Raw genomic sequence first — 17,480 nt, 5'->3', positions numbered from 1 at the left:
TGCCGACTTGTACTTCCCAAGTGCTTAGTACAGCGCTCTGCACACAGTAAGCGCTCAATAAATACGATTGAATGAATGAATGAATGGTCTGCTGTGCAAAGAGAGGACTCCCCAACGAAGCCCTAATTTATTCTTCTCCCACTCCCTTTCAGGGAGCCTTTGTACTTGGCTTTACCCCTTTATTCACCCCTCCCTCTGCCCCACAGCACTTGTGTACATATCTCACTGTGGGCAGGGAATGTGTTGCATGTTCCCAAGCGCTTAGTACAGTACTCTGCACGCAGTAAGCCCTCACTAAATGCCATTGATTGATTGATATTCATAGTGTGTCTATATATTCATTGAATTAATATTAAATTATATCATTTATATTTTCATTGTGGGCAGGGAACACCTCTACCGACTCTGTTATTTCATACTCTTCAAAGTGCTTAGTGCAGTCAGTGCTCAATAAATACCATTGATCGATCGATTGATTGATGGAGAATTAAGCTGAGACTTGAGGAAGAATTGAGGTTCCTCAGAGGGAAGCTTGCTTTGTAACCATATGCATCAGCAATGAATCAATCAATCATATTTATAATAATAATAATAATGATGGCATTTGTTAAGCGCTTACTATGTGCAAAGCACTGTTCTAAGCACTGGGGGGGGGGGGTTTACAAGGAGATCACGTTGTCCCACGTGGGGCTCACAGTCTTAATCCCCATTTTACAGATGAGGTAATTGAGGCTCAGAGAAGTGAAGTGACTTGTCCAAGCTCACACAGCAGACACGTGGGGGAGCCGGGATTAGAACTCATGACCTGTGACTCCCAAGTCCGGACTCTTTCAGCTGAGCCATGCTGCTTCTTCTTATTGAGCGCTTCATTCAGTCCTATTTACCTGTGCAAAGCGCTGTAGTAAGCACTTGGGAGGGTACAGTGTGGCTCAATGGAAAGAGCCCGGGCTTTGGAGTCCGAGGTCAGGGGTTCAAATCCCGGCTCCACCACTTGTCAGCTGTGTGACTTTGGGCAAGCCACTTCACTTCTCTGGGCCTCAGTTACCTCATCTGGAAAATGGGGATGAAGACTGGGAGCCCCTTGGGACAACCTGCTCACCTCGTAACCTCCCCAGCGCTCAGAATAGTGCTTTGCACATAATAAGCGCTTAATAAATGCCATCATTATTATTATTATTATTACAATATAACAGTAAGCAGGTTATTGTGGATGGAGCACTGTACTAAGCGCTGGGGATGGTATGATAGAATTGGTAGAAATGTTCCCTGCCCATCATCATCAATCGTATTTATTGAGAGCTTACTATGTGCAGAGCACTGTACTAAGCGCTTGGGAAGTACAAATTGGCAACATATAAGAATGCTCTGAATTGGAGAGTTAAAAACTGTTCCTGTTGCTTACCGCCTGTCCCTATTTGGCTTCCAGTGCCCATTGTGCCCACCTTCCTGTACGCCACCGAGTTTAAAGGCACCAACTTCTCCGCCAACCTGCCCCCCGACCCCCCCCGTCCATGATGGTGCTGCCTCTCCCCCCTCGTCCTCCATCTTCTCCTTCTTCAACAACAGCACCCTGGCCGTCGAGAAAGACGGGCCTGAAAGCTTGAGTTGGACAAACGGCACCCCGGGAACCTTTTCGCCGCAAGCCAACGGGTCTAGCCCAGCCGCTGGAAACGGTTGCCCGCAGGGCACGGAGTTCCTGGAGGAGGAAAATGTGAGGGTGGGACTCCTGTTCGCCTCCAAGGCCCTCATGCAGCTTCTGGTCAACCCGTTCGTGGGGCCCCTCACCAACAGGTACTGCTTCCGTGAACGTCTGATCCTTCTGCGGAGTTGGGACGGATGGGGAAAACAGTGGAGACGGCAGAGGTGGGAAAAGATGGAAGAGGGAGAGGCTGGTTTCGGGAATATTTGTGGCTGGAGAGGCCATTTAGTCTGCCTCTCCTCCTTCTGTGGAGTTGGGATGGACGGGGAAAACAGTGGAGACGGCAGAGGTGGGAAAAGATGGAAGAGGGAGAGGTTGGTTTCCGGAATATTTGTGGCTGGAGAGGCCATTTAGCCTGCCTCTCCTCCTTCTGCGGAGTTGGGATGGAGGGGGAGAACAGTGGAGACGGCAGAGGTGGGAAAAGATGGAAGAGGGAGAGGTTGGTTTCGGGAATATTTGTGGCTGGAGAGGCCATTTAGTCTGCCTCTCCTCCTTCTGCGGAGTTGGGATGGAGGGGGAGAACAGTGGAGATGGCAGAGGTGGGAAAAGATGGAAGAGGGAGAGGTTGGTTTCGGGAATATTTGTGCCTGGAGAGGCCATTTAGTCTGCCTCTCCTCCTTCTGCGGAGTTGGGATGGGCGGGGAGAACAGTGGAGACGGCAGAGGTGGTAAAAGATGGAAGAGGGAGAGGTTGGTTTCGGGAATATTTGTGGCTGGAGAGGCCATTTAGTCTGCCTCTCCTCCTTCTGCGGAGTTGGGATGGACGGGGAGAACAGTGGAGACGGCAGAGGTGGGAAAAGATGGAAGAGGGAGAGGTTGGTTTCGGGAATATTTGTGGCTGGAGAGGCCATTTAGTCTGCCTCTCCTCCTTCTGCGGAGTTGGGATGGATGGGGAAAACAGTGGAGACGGCAGAGGTGGGAAAAGATGGAAGAGGGAGAGGTTGGTTTCGGGAATATTTGTGGCTGGAGAGGCCATTTAGTCTGCCTCTCCTCCTTCTGAGGAGTTGGGATGGACGGGGAGAACAGTGGAGGTGGCAGAGCTGGGAAAAGATGGAAGAGGGAGAAGTTGGTTTCGGGAATATTTGTGGCTGGAGAGGCCATTTAGTCTGCCTCTCCTCCTTCTGAGGAGTTGGGACGGGCGAGGAGAACAGTGGAGATGGCAGAGGTGGGAAAAGATGGAAGAGGGAGAGGTTAGTTTCGGGAATATTTGTGGCTGGAGAGGCCATTTAGTCTGCCTCTCCTCCCCTCCTCCTCTGGAGCCACTTTTGAGAAAGACAAAATTGCCAGTTTCTGAGGTTAGATTTAACGCAAACCTCTTGACCACGGTCTCATTCATTCATTCATTCCTTCAATCGTATTTATTGAGCGCTTACCGTATGCAGAGCACTGTACTAAGCGCTTGGGAAGTAGAAGTTGGCAACATATCAAGATGGTCCCTACCCAACAGTGGGCTCACAGTCTAGAAGGGGGAGAAAGAGAACAAACCAAAACATATTAACAAAATAAAATAAATAGAATACAAAGAAAATAGAGTAATAAATACATACAAACATATATACATATATGGAGGAGAGTCAGTGACTACCTCTAGATTGAAAGCCGGCAGTTGAGGAGAAGCTTCAGTGACACATTTTAGGATTCTGGGACCTCAGTCAATCCATAAATAATAATAATAATAATGGTGGTATTTGTTAAGCACCTACTATGTGCAAAGCACTGTTCTAAGTGCTGGGGGGGTGGGCCACAAGGTGATCAGGTTATCCCACTTGGGGCTCACAGTCTTAATCCCCATTTGACAGATGAGGTAACTGAGGCACAGAGAAGTTAAGTGGCTTGCCCAAGGCCACACAGCTGACAAGTGGCGGAGCCGGGATTCGAACCCATGACCTCTGACTCCCAAGCCCTCGCTCTTTCCACTGAGCCACGCTGCATAAATCCACAGTATTCCACCTCCACCCCCGTTCACAAATCGATCAATCAGTGGTATTTATTGAGCACTCACCGTGTGCCAGGCGCTGTACTAAGTGCTTGGGGGAATAAAATGTAACAGAGTTGGCAGACACTCTCCCTGCCCACAGGGAGTTTACAATCTAGAGAGTTTACAATATAAAATAAATCACAAATCCGCACACAAGAGCTGTAGGGCTGAGGATGGTGCCAGCAGGAATGGTCTATACCTACTCTTTTATATTATATTCTCCTAAGTGCTTAGTAATAATGTCTTCTAGACTGTCTTCTGTCACAGTCTTCTAGACTGTGAGCCCGCTGTTGGGTAGGGACCGTCTCTATGTGTTGCCGACTTGTACTTCCCAAGCGCTTAGTCCAGTGCTCTGCACACAGTAAACGCTCAATAAATACGATTGATTGATTAATACTGATAATAATAATGGCATTTATTAAGCGCTTACTATATGCAAAGCACTGTTCTAAGAGCTGGGGAGGTTACACAGTCTTCATCCCCATTTTATAGATGAGATAACTGAGGCACAGAGAAGTTAAGTAATAATGTTGGTATTTATTAAGCGCTTACTCTGTGCAAAGCACTGTTCTAAGCGCTGGGGAAGTTACGAGGAGATCAGGCTGTCCCACAGGGGCTCACAGTCTTAATCCCCATTTTACAGATGAGGGAACTGAGGCCCGGAGAAGTGAAGTGACTTGCCCAAGGTCACACAGCTGACAAGTGGCAGAGCCAGGATTTGAACCCATGACCTCTGACTCCAAAGCCCAGGCTCTTTCCACCGAGCCACGCTGCTTCTCACCTTAGTAAGGTGCTCTGCACATAAGAAGTGTTCGATAAGATCTATTGATTGAATGATTGATTGATTATCCAAATACCCATCAGCATTCCTTGCCTGCTCTGTGACCTCGGGCAAGTTATTTAACTTCTCTGGGGCGCAGTTTCCTCATCAGGAAAATGGGGATTCAGTGCCTGGTCCCACTCCTACTTAGAAGGCGAGCCCCATGTGGGCAGGGACTGTGTCTAACCTGATTAATCTGTGTATCTACCACAGCTCTAAGAACGCTTGCTCCCTTTATTCTTCCCCCAGCCCAGCCCCACGGCACTTGTGCCCATATCTGTAATTTATTTGTTTATAGTAACATCATATTATACGAACATGTAAGCTCACTGTGGGCAGGGAATGTGTTTATTGTTGCAGTGTACTCTCCCAAGTGTTTAGTAATAATAATAATAATAATAATGATGGCATTTGTTAAGCACCCACTATGTGCAAAGTACCGTTCTAAGCGCTGGGCACTGTTTAGTGCTCTGCACATAGTAAGCGCTCAATAAATACAATTGAATGAATGGTGTTTGACACATAGTAAGCACTTAATAAATACAGTATTAATAATTCCTAAACTCTAGCCAACGAACATAGCCATTCCCATGCCTTGAAGCAGCTCCTGTTAGTAATTATGGATATGCCTTATATAGCTGATAACTTAAGCCTAATACATATAGTATATATATACACAAATATATCCTATATATGTAGGGTATTTACATCCCCTTTTCCTTTTCCAGAGAAGCAGCGTGGCTCAGTGGAAAGAGCACGGGCTTTGGAGTCAGGGGTCAGGGGTTTGAATCCCGGCTCTGCCAACTGTCAGCTGTGTGGCTCTGGGCAAGTCACTTAATGGCATTTATTAAGCGCTTACTATGTGCAAAGCCCTGTTCTAAGCGCTGGGGAGGTTACAAGGTGATCAGGTTGTCCCATGTGGGGCTCACAGTCTTCATCCCCATTTCACAGATGAGGTCACTGAGGCACAGAGAAGCAAAGTGACTTGCCCAAAGTCACACAGCTGACAATTGGCGAAGCTGGGATTTGAACCCATGACCTCTCGCTCCCAAGCCTGTGCTCTTTCCTCTGACACTTCACTTCTCTGGGCCTCAGTTCCCTCACCTGTAAAATGGGGATGAAGACTGTGAGCCCCACGTGGGACAACCTGATCTCCTTGTAACTTCCCCAGCGCTTAGAACAGTGCTTTGCACAGAGTAAGCGCTTAATAAATACCAACATTATTACTTAACTTCTCTGTGCCTCAGTTATCTCATCTATAAAATGGGGATGAAGACTGTGAGCCCCCCGTGGGACAACCTGATCTCCTCGTAACCTCCCCAGCGCTTAGAACAGTGCTTTGCACATAGTAAGCGCTTAATAAATGCCATCATTATTATTTCCTTCCTGTCTTCCTGTAATTCTCTTCTCTCTCTCTTTCCCTTTCTGTCTCTCTCTCTTTCCATTGAAAGACTTTAAGGGCAGGGAGCTTGCCTACCAATTCCATCACACTCCACCAAGCACTTAATATCGAGCTCTGAATTCAATAGATGCCCGATAAATACCATTGATTGATCGACTGATTCCCGTTCCCTATCAAACACATAGCTGATAACTTAAGCCTAATACATATAGTATATATATACAAATATACCCTATATACGTAGGGTATTTACATCCCCTTTTCCATTTCCAGAGAAGCAGCGTGGCTCAGTGGAAAGAGCTGGGATTTGAACACATGCACAAACACATAGCTGGAATTTGAAAATACATCCTGAGGCCTAGAATTAGCCCACGGCTTGATTGATACATGGTCCCAGCTCCTCCAGCAGCGTAGCCTCGTGGAAAGAGCAAAGGCCTGGGAGCCCTAGGACCTGGGTTCTAATCTTGACTACACCGCTTGTTTGCTGTGTGACATTGGGCCAGTCACTTTCCTGGCTCTGCCACTTGTCAGCCAGGTCAAGCCACTTCACTTCTCTGGGCCTCGGTTCCCTCATCTGTAAAACGGGGATGAAGACTGTGAGCCCCCTGCGGGACAACCTGATCACCTTGTATACCCCCAGCGCTTAGAAGAGTGCCTTGCACATAGTAAGTGCTTAAAAAATGCCATTATTATTATTATTATTTCCTTCTCTGTGCCTTCGTTTCCTCATCTGCAAAATGGGGATTTAATCCCGGGTCTTCCTCCTGCTTAGACCGTGAGCCCCATGGGGGACAGGGACTGGTTCCAATCTGATTCACTTGTATCAATCCCCGTGCTTAGAACATCGCTCGACGCGTAGTAAGCGCTTAACAAACACCGCAGTTATTCCGGAGGCTTTAGGGGTGAGGTGGGCAGGGGAATTTCTGATAATACTGGTGTGAGGCTTCTTCTCAGTCAAACACTCCTTCTTTTCTCCCCTGCCTGCTCTTGAATGACGGTCTAGAAATATTCCGGCCCATAAATGATGGTCTAGAAATATTCCGGCCCATAAATGACGGTCTAGAAATATTCCAGCCCCTAAATGACCCACCCCAGCCCTCAGACTGTACTGATGGGATTCCTGTTTGAAATGTCCGTTTCTCCTCCTTCTTAGGATTGGGTATCACATCCCCATGTTCGCTGGCTTTGTCATCATGTTTCTCGCTACAGTCAGTGAGTACCAGGCTTCTTCCTTTGGTCCCTTGCTGGGAAGCTTCGGATTGGAAAGGGCGCGATCTGATCCGGGGTCCCGGGAGATTGGGAGGGAAGGGAATGCTTCCAGGGGGCTTCCGGCGCTTAGTACGCTGCTCCGCACACAGATAGCGCTCCATAAATTCCACTCAGTAAATAAATATGATTGAATGAAAAGGAATCTAGCTTCCTTCAGTTTGGGTGATAGCGGAGACTGAAAGAGCGTGGGCCTGGAAAGCAGAGGGCCTGGGTTCGAATTTCAGCTCGGCCACTTGGTTGCAGTGTGACCCTGGGCAAGTCACTTAACTTCTCTGTGCCACAGTTGCCTCAGCTGTACAAGGGGATGAAATACCTGTTGTCCCTTCTAATAATAATAATGTTGGTATTTGCCTTCTAATAATAATAATAATAATAGTGTTGGTATTTGTTAAGCGCTTACTATGTGCAAAGCACTGTTCTAAGCACTGGGGGAGATACAAGGTGATCAGGCTGTCCCACGGGGGGCTCACAGTCTTAATACCCATTTTACAGATGGGATAACGGAGGCCCAGAGAAGTGAAGTGACTTGCCCAAACCATCCCCCCATCTTACCTCCTTCCCTTCCCCACAGCACCTGTATATATGTCTATATGTTTGTACATATTTATTACTCTTTTATTTATTTATTTATTTTACTTGTACATATCTATTCTATTTATTTTATTTTGTTAGTATGTTTGGTTTTGTTCTCTGTCTCCCCCTTCTAGACTGTGAGCCCACTGTTGGGTAGGGACCGTCTCTATAATGTTGCCAACTTGGACTTCCCAAGCGCTTAGTACAGTGCTCTGCACACAGTAAGCGCTCAATAAATACGATTGATTGATTGATTGATTGATTGTATATATGTATACATATGTATATGTATATGTATATATGCACCTGGATATATGTATATATGTTTGTACATATTTATTACTCTATTTATTTATTTATTTTACTTGTACATATCTATCCTATTTATTTTATTTTGTTAGTATGTGTGGTTTCATTCTCTGTCTCCCCCTTCTAGACTGCGAGCCCACTGTTGGGTAGGGACTGTCTCTCTATGTTGCCAACTTGTACTTCCCAAGCGCTTAGTATAGTGCTCTGCACACAGTAAGCGCTCAATAAATACGATTGATTGATTGATTGATTGATTGACAATTGGTGGAGCCAGGGTTTGAACCCATGACCCCTGACTCCAAAGCCCGGGCTCTTTCCACTGAGCCACGCTGCTACTCAGAGTGTGAACACCATCTGGGACAGGGACTGTGTCTGACCTGATTAACTCAAAATTATCGCTTTAGAAGAGTGTTTGACGCATAGTAAGCGCTTAAGAAACATTATTATCGTTATCATTATCCAATACTTCATATGGTTGGTTATTTAGTGGATCTCAAAGTGCTTCGCCAATGGGATTTTGTTTCTGTCCATGACTGCAAGCTCTATGAGAGAGGAAGCACATTCCTCCGCTCTAATCTGTAAATTCCTTGTGGGCAGGGATTATCTATACCAACTTTTTTGCATTATACCCTCCAAAGCACTTGGTACAATGAGAAGCAGCGTGGTTTAGTGAAAAGAGTCCGGGCTTAGGAGTCAGAGGTGATGGGTTCTAATCCCGCCTCTGCCAATTGCCAGCTATGTGACTTTCTCTGTGCCTCAGTTCCCTCATCTGTAAAATGGGGATTATGACTGTGAGCCCCACGTGGGACAACCTGATCACCTTGTACCCATGCCAGCACTTAGAACAGTGCTTTGCACATAGTAAGCACTTAACAAATGCCATTATTATTATTATTATTATTATTATTAGTGCCTCAGTTACCTCATCTGTAAAATGGCGCTTAAGACTGTGAGCCCCACGTGGGACAATCTGATTACCTTGTATCTACCCCAGCGCTTAGAACAGTGCTTTGCACATAGTAAGCGCTTAACAAATGCCATTATTATTATTATTATGCTTAGTGCCTCAGTTACCTCATCTGTAAAATGGGGCTTAAGACTGTGAGCCCTACGTGGGACAATCTGATTACCTTGTATCTACCCCAGCGCTTAGAACAGTGCTTGGCACATAGTAAGCGCTTAACAAATGCCATTATTATTATTATTATTAGTGCCTCAGTTACCTCATCTGTAAAATGGGGCTTAAGACTGTGAGTCAGCCCCACGTGGGACAATCTGGTTACCTTGTATCTACCCCAGCGCTTAGAACAGTGCTTTGCACATAGTAAGCGCTTAACAAATGCCATTATTATTATTATGATTAGTGCCTCAGTTACCTCCTCTGTAAAATGGGGCTTAAGACTGTGAGCCCCACGTGGGACAATCTGGTTACCTTGTATCTACCCCAGCGCTTAGAACAGTGCTTTGCACATAGTAAGTGCTTAACAAATGCCATTATTATTATTAGTGCCTCAGTTACCTCATCTGTATAATGGGGCTTAAGACTGTGAGCCCCACGTGGGACAATCTGATTACCTTGTATCTACTCCAGCGCTTAGAACAGTGCTTGGCATATAGTAAGTGCTTAACAACTACCATAATTATTATCATTATTACAATGCCCCGCCCACTGTAAGCTTTCAAAATCCTACCTGATTATCCTGTATCTGCCACAGCACTTAAAACAATGCTTGGCACATAGTCAGTGATCTCTCTGTGCCTCAGTCCCTTTTTAGACTGTGAGCCCGCTGTTGGGTAGGGACTGTCTCTATATGTTGCCAACTTGGACTTCCCAGGAGCTTAGTACAGTGCTCTGCACACAGTAAGCGCTCCATAAATACGATTGATTGATTGATTGATTGATTGATCTGTAATATGGGGATTAAGACGGTGAGCCTTAAGTGGGCCATGGACTGCGTCCGACCTGATTAGCTTGCATCTACCCCAGGGTTTAGTACCCTGTCTGGCACATGCTTAACAAATACCATATTTTTAAAAATACCGCAGTTACCATCATAATTACTTCCTCCCTGAGACACAAAGGGATCCTCCTCTCCATTTTAAACCTGCTGCAAGTTGTGGGGGTGGAGAGAGGCGAATCATCATCATCAGTCGTATTTATTGAGCGCTTACTAGGTGCAGAGCACTGTACTAAGCGCTTGGGAAGGACAAATTGGCAACATATAGAGACCGTCCCTACCCAACAGTGGGCTCACAGTCTAAAAGAATCATTTTGCAGTTTCGGCTCTCCCAGTCCATTCATTCATTCATTCAATCGTATTTATCGCGTGCCTACTGTGTGCATAGCACTGTACTAAGCGCTTGGAAGCGTACAATACAACGATAAACAGACACGTTTCCTGCCCACAAGAGCTCAAACTGTCCGTGGAAATCCAGGGGTGCATGCCCTCCTGTGCCCAGCTGGCTTCTTGTCAAGTATCTGTTTGGCAGTTGGTTTCTGCAGCGGCCTGAGCCCACTCTTTTAGATTGGGAGCCCACTGTTGGGTAGGGACCGTCTCTCTATGTTGCCAACTTGTACTTCCCAAGCGCTTAGTACAGTGCTCTGCACGCGGTAAGTGCTCAATAAATACGACTGATTGATGGACTAGTTTGAGAGGCTTGGTCCTTATCAGAAAAAGGGCTGGACCCTACCAGGTTGGAAAAAAAAATAAAACAACCCACCATTCATTCATTCCTTCCATCGTATTTATTGAGCGCTTACTGTGTGCAGAGCTCTGTCCTGAGCGCTTGGGAAGGACAAGCAGCGTGAGGAGCAGCGTGGCTCAGTGGAAAGAGCAGGGGCTCTGGAGTCAGGGGCGACGGGTTCAAATCCCAGCTCCACCACTTCAATCAATCAATCGTATTTATGGAGCGCTGACTGTGTGCAGAGCACTGGACTAAGCGCTTGGGAAGTACAAGTTGGCAACATATAGAGACAGTCCCTACCCAACAGTGGGCTCGCAGTCTAGAAGGGGGAGACAGAGAAGAAAACCAAACATATTAACAAAATAAAATAAATAGAATAGATATGTACAAGTAAAATAAATACATAAATAGAGTAATAAATATGTACAAGCATATAAACATATATACAGGTGCTGTGGGGAAGGGAAGGAGGTAAGACGGGGGGATGGAGAGGGGGACGAGGGGGAGAGGAAGGAGGGGGCTCAGTCTGGGAAGGCCTCTTGGAGGAGGTGAGCTCTCAGTAGGGCCACAGCCACTTATCAGCTGTGTGACTTTGGGCAAGTCACTTCACTTCTCTGGGCCTTAGTTCCCTCATCTGTAAAATGGGGGTTAAGACTGTGAGCCCCCCGTGGGACAACCTGCTCACCTTGTAACCTCCCCAGCGCTTAGAACAGTGCTGTGCCCATAGTAAGCACTTAATAAATGCCATTGTTATTAATATTACATCTGTAAAATGGGGATTAAGACTGTGAGCCCCCCGTGGGACAACCTGCTCACCTTGTAACCTCCCCAGCGCTTAGAACAGTGCTTTGCCCACAGTAAGCGCTTAATAAATGCCATTATTATTAATATTACATCTGTAAAATGGGGATTAAGACTGTGAGCCCCCCGTGGGACAACCTGCTCACCTCGTAACCTCCCCAGCACTTTGAACAGTGCTTTGCACATAGTAAGCGCTTAAGAAATGCCGTTATTATTAATATTACATCTGTAAAATGGGGATTAAGACTGTGAGCCCCACGTGGGACAACCTGATCACCTTGTAAATTCCCCAGCCCTTAGAACAGTGCTTTGCACATAGTAAGCGCTTAATAAATGCCATTATTATTATTATTATTATTATTATTATTATTATTATTATTACAAGTCGGCAACATATAGAGACGGTCCCTACCCAGGATTAAAATACCTTAGTCGCAGTAATGGGTGTGGATTTTAAAGCAGTTAATTTTGACCCACATTCCTAAACCTGCTGGTGTTCTCTTTTCTTTTTTACAGTGTTTGCTTTTTCGGGCACTTACACGCTCCTTTTGGTGGCTCGGACCCTCCAGGGCATTGGATCTTCTTTCTCCTCCGTGGCCGGTAAATCCAACAACCATCCAAAACTAACCCCCGAAGGCTGAAGGGAGAGCCGCTTGTGCTATATAAGCTCGTCGTAGGCAGCGGAGGTGTCTACCAGGTGTCTACTAGGTGTCACGCTGCTAGAGAAGCAGCCTAGGCTTTGGAGTCAGAGGTCCTGGGTTCCAATCCCGGCTCCGCCAATTGTCAGCTGGGTGACTTTGGGCAAATAACTTCTTTGGGCCTCAGTTACCTCATCTGTAAAATGGGGATTAAGACTGGGAGCCCCACGTGGGACAACCTGATCACCTTGTATCCCCCCCAGAGCTTAGAACAGTGCTTTGCACACAGTGCTTAATAAATTCCATCATTATTATTATTATTATTACCAACTCTGTTGTACTGTACTCTCTCATGCTCTTAGCAAAGTGCTCTGCACACGTTAAGTGCTCAATAAATACCACTGATTGATTGATTGAAACTCAACCCTTCTAGACTGTAAGCTACCTCTAGACTATAAGCTCATAGTGGGCAGGGAACCTATCCCCTAACTCTGTTGAATTGCACTCTCCCATGCGCTTAGTACAATGATCTGCACAACAGTGGGCTCACAGTCTAGAAAGTGGGCTCACAGTCTAGAAACAAACACTATAATCATAGTCAACGTGATCATCTTGTAACTACCCCAGAGCTCAGAACAGTGTCTGGCACATAGTAAGCGCTTAACAAACACTATAATCATAATCAACACGATCATCTTGTAACTACCCCAGAGCTCAGAACAGTGCCTGGCACATAGTAAGCGCTTAACAAACACAATAATCATAATCAACATGATCGTTTTGTAACTACCCCAGAGCTTAGAACAGTGCCTGGCACATAGTAAGCGCTTAACAAACACTATAATCATAATCAACATCATCAGAGCCAGGGAGCGTGAAGAAAAACAGAGAAGCCATGCACAGGAAAAAGAGAGCCCACGATGCCATTCGTGTCAACCCCGATATCCTCCTTTCCTCCTTTCCTCCTCCTTTCCTCCTTCCTCCGATATCCTCCTTTCCTACCAGCGCCCTGTTTATCATACCCCCTCCACTGCGATTCTAAAGATAACGATAATAATAATGATGGCATTTGTTAAGCGCTTACTATGTGCAAAGCACTGTTCTAAGCGCTGGGGAGGTGACAAGGTGATCAGGTTGTCCCACGGCGAGGGGAGGACACATATTTATTTTCCTTGTACCTATCTATTCTATTTATTTTATTTTGTTAGTCTGTTTGGTTTTGTTCTCTGTCTCCCCCTTTTAGACTGTGAGCCCACTGTTGGGTAGGGACCGTCTCTAGATGTTGCCAACTTGTACTTCCCAAGAGCTTAGTACAGTGCTCTGCACACAGTAAGCGCTCAATAAATACGATTGATGATGATGATGATGATCCGTAAGGGGGAAACTGTCCAGGCACGGTTCTGGGGGGCAGTTCCGGTGCTTCCCGGGACGAACTACCTTGGAATGGGAAGCCAGGCCGGTTTCTGGGGGTCGAAGATCAGGGGGATTGAGCTGCGGGTATCGGCGATGACTCGTGCGACGTCAACGGGGCAAGGAACGGGGTGGGCTTCATCATCATCATCATCACCAATCGTGTTTATTGAGCGCTTACTATGTGCACAGCACTGTACTAAGCGCTTGGGAAGTACAAATTGGCAACATATAGATACGGTCCCTACCCAACTTCACCGGGCGGACAACGAGGCTCCCTTCCACCCGACCGCCAGGAAAACGCAGGTCAGCCTGAAGGCCGCTCGACCTACTCCCAAATCCCCGCAAGGGTAGCTCAACCCCATTCGTTCAGTCCTATTAGCACAATAAAACAAATGGAATAAATATGGACAGGTAAAATAGAGCGATAAATCCATTCCATCGTAGTTATTGAGCTCTTACTGTGTGCGGAGCGCTGTACCGAGCGCTTGGGAAGGACAAGTTGGCAACATCTAGAGACGGTCCCTACCCGACAGTGGGCTCACAGTCGTCATCCCACACCCGACCCTTCTTCCCTCTGCCTTTAGGACTGGGAATGCTGGCGAGCGTGTACACAGATGACTACGAGAGGGGAAGTGCCATGGGAATCGCCTTGGGGGGCCTGGCTTTGGGCGTATTAGGTAAGCCAGTCTCACCATCCCCACCCCCTACCGCACCCCAAAATTATTCTCTAATTAAGGTCTGCCGCGCCGGCCGGCGTCACTGGGCTCAACGGTGACCTGCCCAGTTCAGCACAGTCGGAATCGGGACCTCGTAGGAGGCTGAGAGTCGAATGATGAGCCGGTCCATTGAGGGCTGGTGCTCAATCAATCAATCAATCACATTTATTGAGCGTTTACTGTGTGCAGAGCACTGTACTAAGCACCTGGGAAGTCCAAGTTGGCAACATCTAGAGACAGTCTCTACCCAACAGTGGGCTCACAGTCTAAAAGGGGGAGACAGAGAACAAAACCAAACGTACTAACAAAATAAAATAAATAGAATAGATATGTACAAGTCAAATAAATAAATAGAGTAATAAATATGTACAAACATATATACATACATACAGGTGTATACCCCAGAGCTTAGAACAGTGCCTGGTACATAGTAAGCGCTTAATCAATCGATCGATCGTATTTATTGAGCGCTTGCTGTGTGCAGAGCACTGTACTAAGCGCTTGGGAAGTCCAAGTTAGCAAGATATAGAGACAGTCCCTACCCAACAGTGGGCTCACAGTCTAAAAGGGGGAGACAGAGAACAAAACCAAACGTACTAACAAAATAAAATAAATAGAATAGATAGGTACAAGTCAAATAAATAAATAAATAAATAGAGTAATAAATATGTACAGACATATATACATATATACAGGTGTATGCCCCAGAGCTTAGAACATTGCCTGGTACATAGTAAGCGCTTAATCAATCAATCAATCGTATTTATTGAGCGCTTGCTGTGTGCAGAGCACCGTACTAAGCGCTTGGGAAGTCCAAGGTAGCAAGATATAGAGACAGTCCTTACCCAACAGTGGGCTCACAGTCTAAAAGCGGGAGACAGAGAACAAAACCAAACGTACTAACAAAATAAAATAAATAGAATAGATATGTACAAGTCAAATAAATAAATAGAGTAATGAATATGTACAAACATATATACATACATACAGGTGTATACCCCAGAGCTTAGAACAGTGTCTGGTACATAGTAAGCGCTTAATCAATCGATCGATCGTATTTATTGAGCGCTTGCTGTGTGCAGAGCACTGTACTAAGCGCTTGGGAAGTCCAAGTTAGCAAGATATTGAGACGGTCCCTACCCAACAGTGGGCTCACAGTCTAAAAGGGGGAGACAGAGAACAAAACCAAACGTACTAACAAAATAAAATAAATAGAATAGATAGGTACAAGTCAAATAAATAGAGTAATAAATATGTACAAACATATATACAGGTGTATACCCCAGGGCTTAGAACAGTGCCTGGTACATAGTAAGCTCTTAATCAATCAATCAATCGTATTTATTGAGCGCTTGCTGTGTGCAGAGCACTGTACTAAGCACTTGGGAAGTCCGTTAGCAAGATATAGAGACAGTCCCTACCCAACAGTGGGCTCACCGTCTAAAAGGGGGAGACAGAGAACAAAACCAAAACATACTAACAAAATAAAATAAATAGAATAGATAGGTACAAGTCAAATAAATAAATAAATAGAGTAATAAATATGTACAAACATATATACATATATACAGGTGTACACCCCAGAGCTTAGAACAGTGCCTGGTACATAGTAAGCTCTTAATCAATCAATCAATCGTATTTATTGAGCGCTTGCTGTGTGCAGAGCACTGTACTAAGTGCTTGGGAAGTCCAAGTTGGCAAGATATAGAGACAGTCCCTACCCAACAGTGGGCTCACAGTCTAAAAGGGGGAGACAGAGAACAAAACCAAAACGTACCAACAAAATAAAATAAATAGATCTGTACAAGTCAAATAAATAAATAGAGTAATAAATCATCATCATCATCATCAATCGTATTTATTGAGTGCTTACTATGTGCAGAGCACTGTACTAAGCGCTTGGGAAGTCCAAATTAGCAAGATATAGAGACAGTCCCTACCCAACATTGGGCTCACAGTCTAAAAGGGGGAGACAGAGAACAAAACCAAACATACTAACCAAATAAAATAAATAGAATAGATCTGTACAAGTCAAATAAATAAATAGAGTAATAAATATGTACAAACATATATACATATATACAGGTGCTCAGTGACTAGACTGTGTCTCACTCGGTGGTGGGGAGGAAGAAAAAGAAAGAAAGGGGTGGGAGAGAGAGAATGAGAAAGAAAGAGCAAGCGAGAGAGACAGAGAGAGAACTGTGCCCTCCTCTAGAGTGTAAGCCCTTTATATTAATGTCTGTCTCCCTCTCTAGACTGTAAGCTCGTTGTGGGCAGGGAATGTGTCTAATCATTGTTATACCGTACTCTCCCAAGTGCTTAGTACAGTGCTTTGCACACAGTAAGCACTCGATAAATGTGACTGAAAGAATGAAAGCTCACTGTGGGCAGGGAATGTGTCTAATCATTGTTATACCGTACTCTCCCAAGCGCTTAGTACAGTGCTTTGCACACAGTAAGCACTCGATAAATGTGACTGAAAGAATGAAAGCTCATTGTGGGCAGGGAATGTGTCTAATCATTGCTATACCGTACTCTCCCAAGCGCTTACTACAGTGCTTTGTACACAGTAAGCACTTGATAAATGTGACTGAAAGAATGAAAGCTCACTGTGGGCAGGGAATGTGTCTAATCATTGTTATACCGTACTCTCCCAAGTGCTTAGTACAGTGCTTTGCACACAGTAAGCACTCGATAAATGTGACTGAAAGAATGAAGGCTCACTGTGGGCAGCGAATGTGTCTAATCATTATTATACCATACTCTCCCAAGTGCTTAGTACAGTGCTTTGCACACAGTAAGCACTTGATAAATGTGACTGAAAGAATGAAAGCTCACTGTGGGCAGGGAATGTGTCTAATCATTATTATATCGTACTCTCCCAAGTGCTTAGTACAGTGCTTTGCACACAGTAAGCACTCGATAAATGTGACTGAAAGAATGAAAGCTCATTGTGGGCAGGGAATGTGTCTAATCATTGTTATACCATACTCTCCCAAGCGCTTAGTACAGTGCTTTGCACACAGTAAGCACTCGATAAATGTGACTGAATGAATGAAAGCTCATTGTGGGCAGGGAATGTGTCTAATCATTGTTATACCATACTCTCCCAAGCGCTTAGTACAGTGCTTTGCACACAGTAAGCACTCGATAAATGTGACTGAATGAATGACGGCTC

General features: G+C 45.4%; 1 protein-coding gene across 1 annotated transcript in view; it reads left to right on the top strand.

Moving 5' to 3' along the window:
- SLC18A1 (solute carrier family 18 member A1) overlaps window positions 1-17,480 on the top strand; it is a 48,304-nt gene that overhangs the window by 721 nt on the left and 30,103 nt on the right. Inside the window, 5 exon segments of the mRNA XM_038747071.1 lie at window positions 1,427-1,499; window positions 1,501-1,791; window positions 7,052-7,110; window positions 12,052-12,135; window positions 14,171-14,263. Coding sequence (XP_038602999.1) covers window positions 1,427-1,499; window positions 1,501-1,791; window positions 7,052-7,110; window positions 12,052-12,135; window positions 14,171-14,263 — 600 coding nt within the window.

Source organism: Tachyglossus aculeatus, chromosome 5 (genome assembly GCF_015852505.1).
Source record: "Tachyglossus aculeatus isolate mTacAcu1 chromosome 5, mTacAcu1.pri, whole genome shotgun sequence".
Lineage (NCBI taxonomy): Eukaryota > Metazoa > Chordata > Mammalia > Monotremata > Tachyglossidae > Tachyglossus > Tachyglossus aculeatus.
The sequence above is the reverse complement of the archived record's forward strand: the minus strand, read 5'-3'. Positions and strand labels throughout refer to the sequence as shown.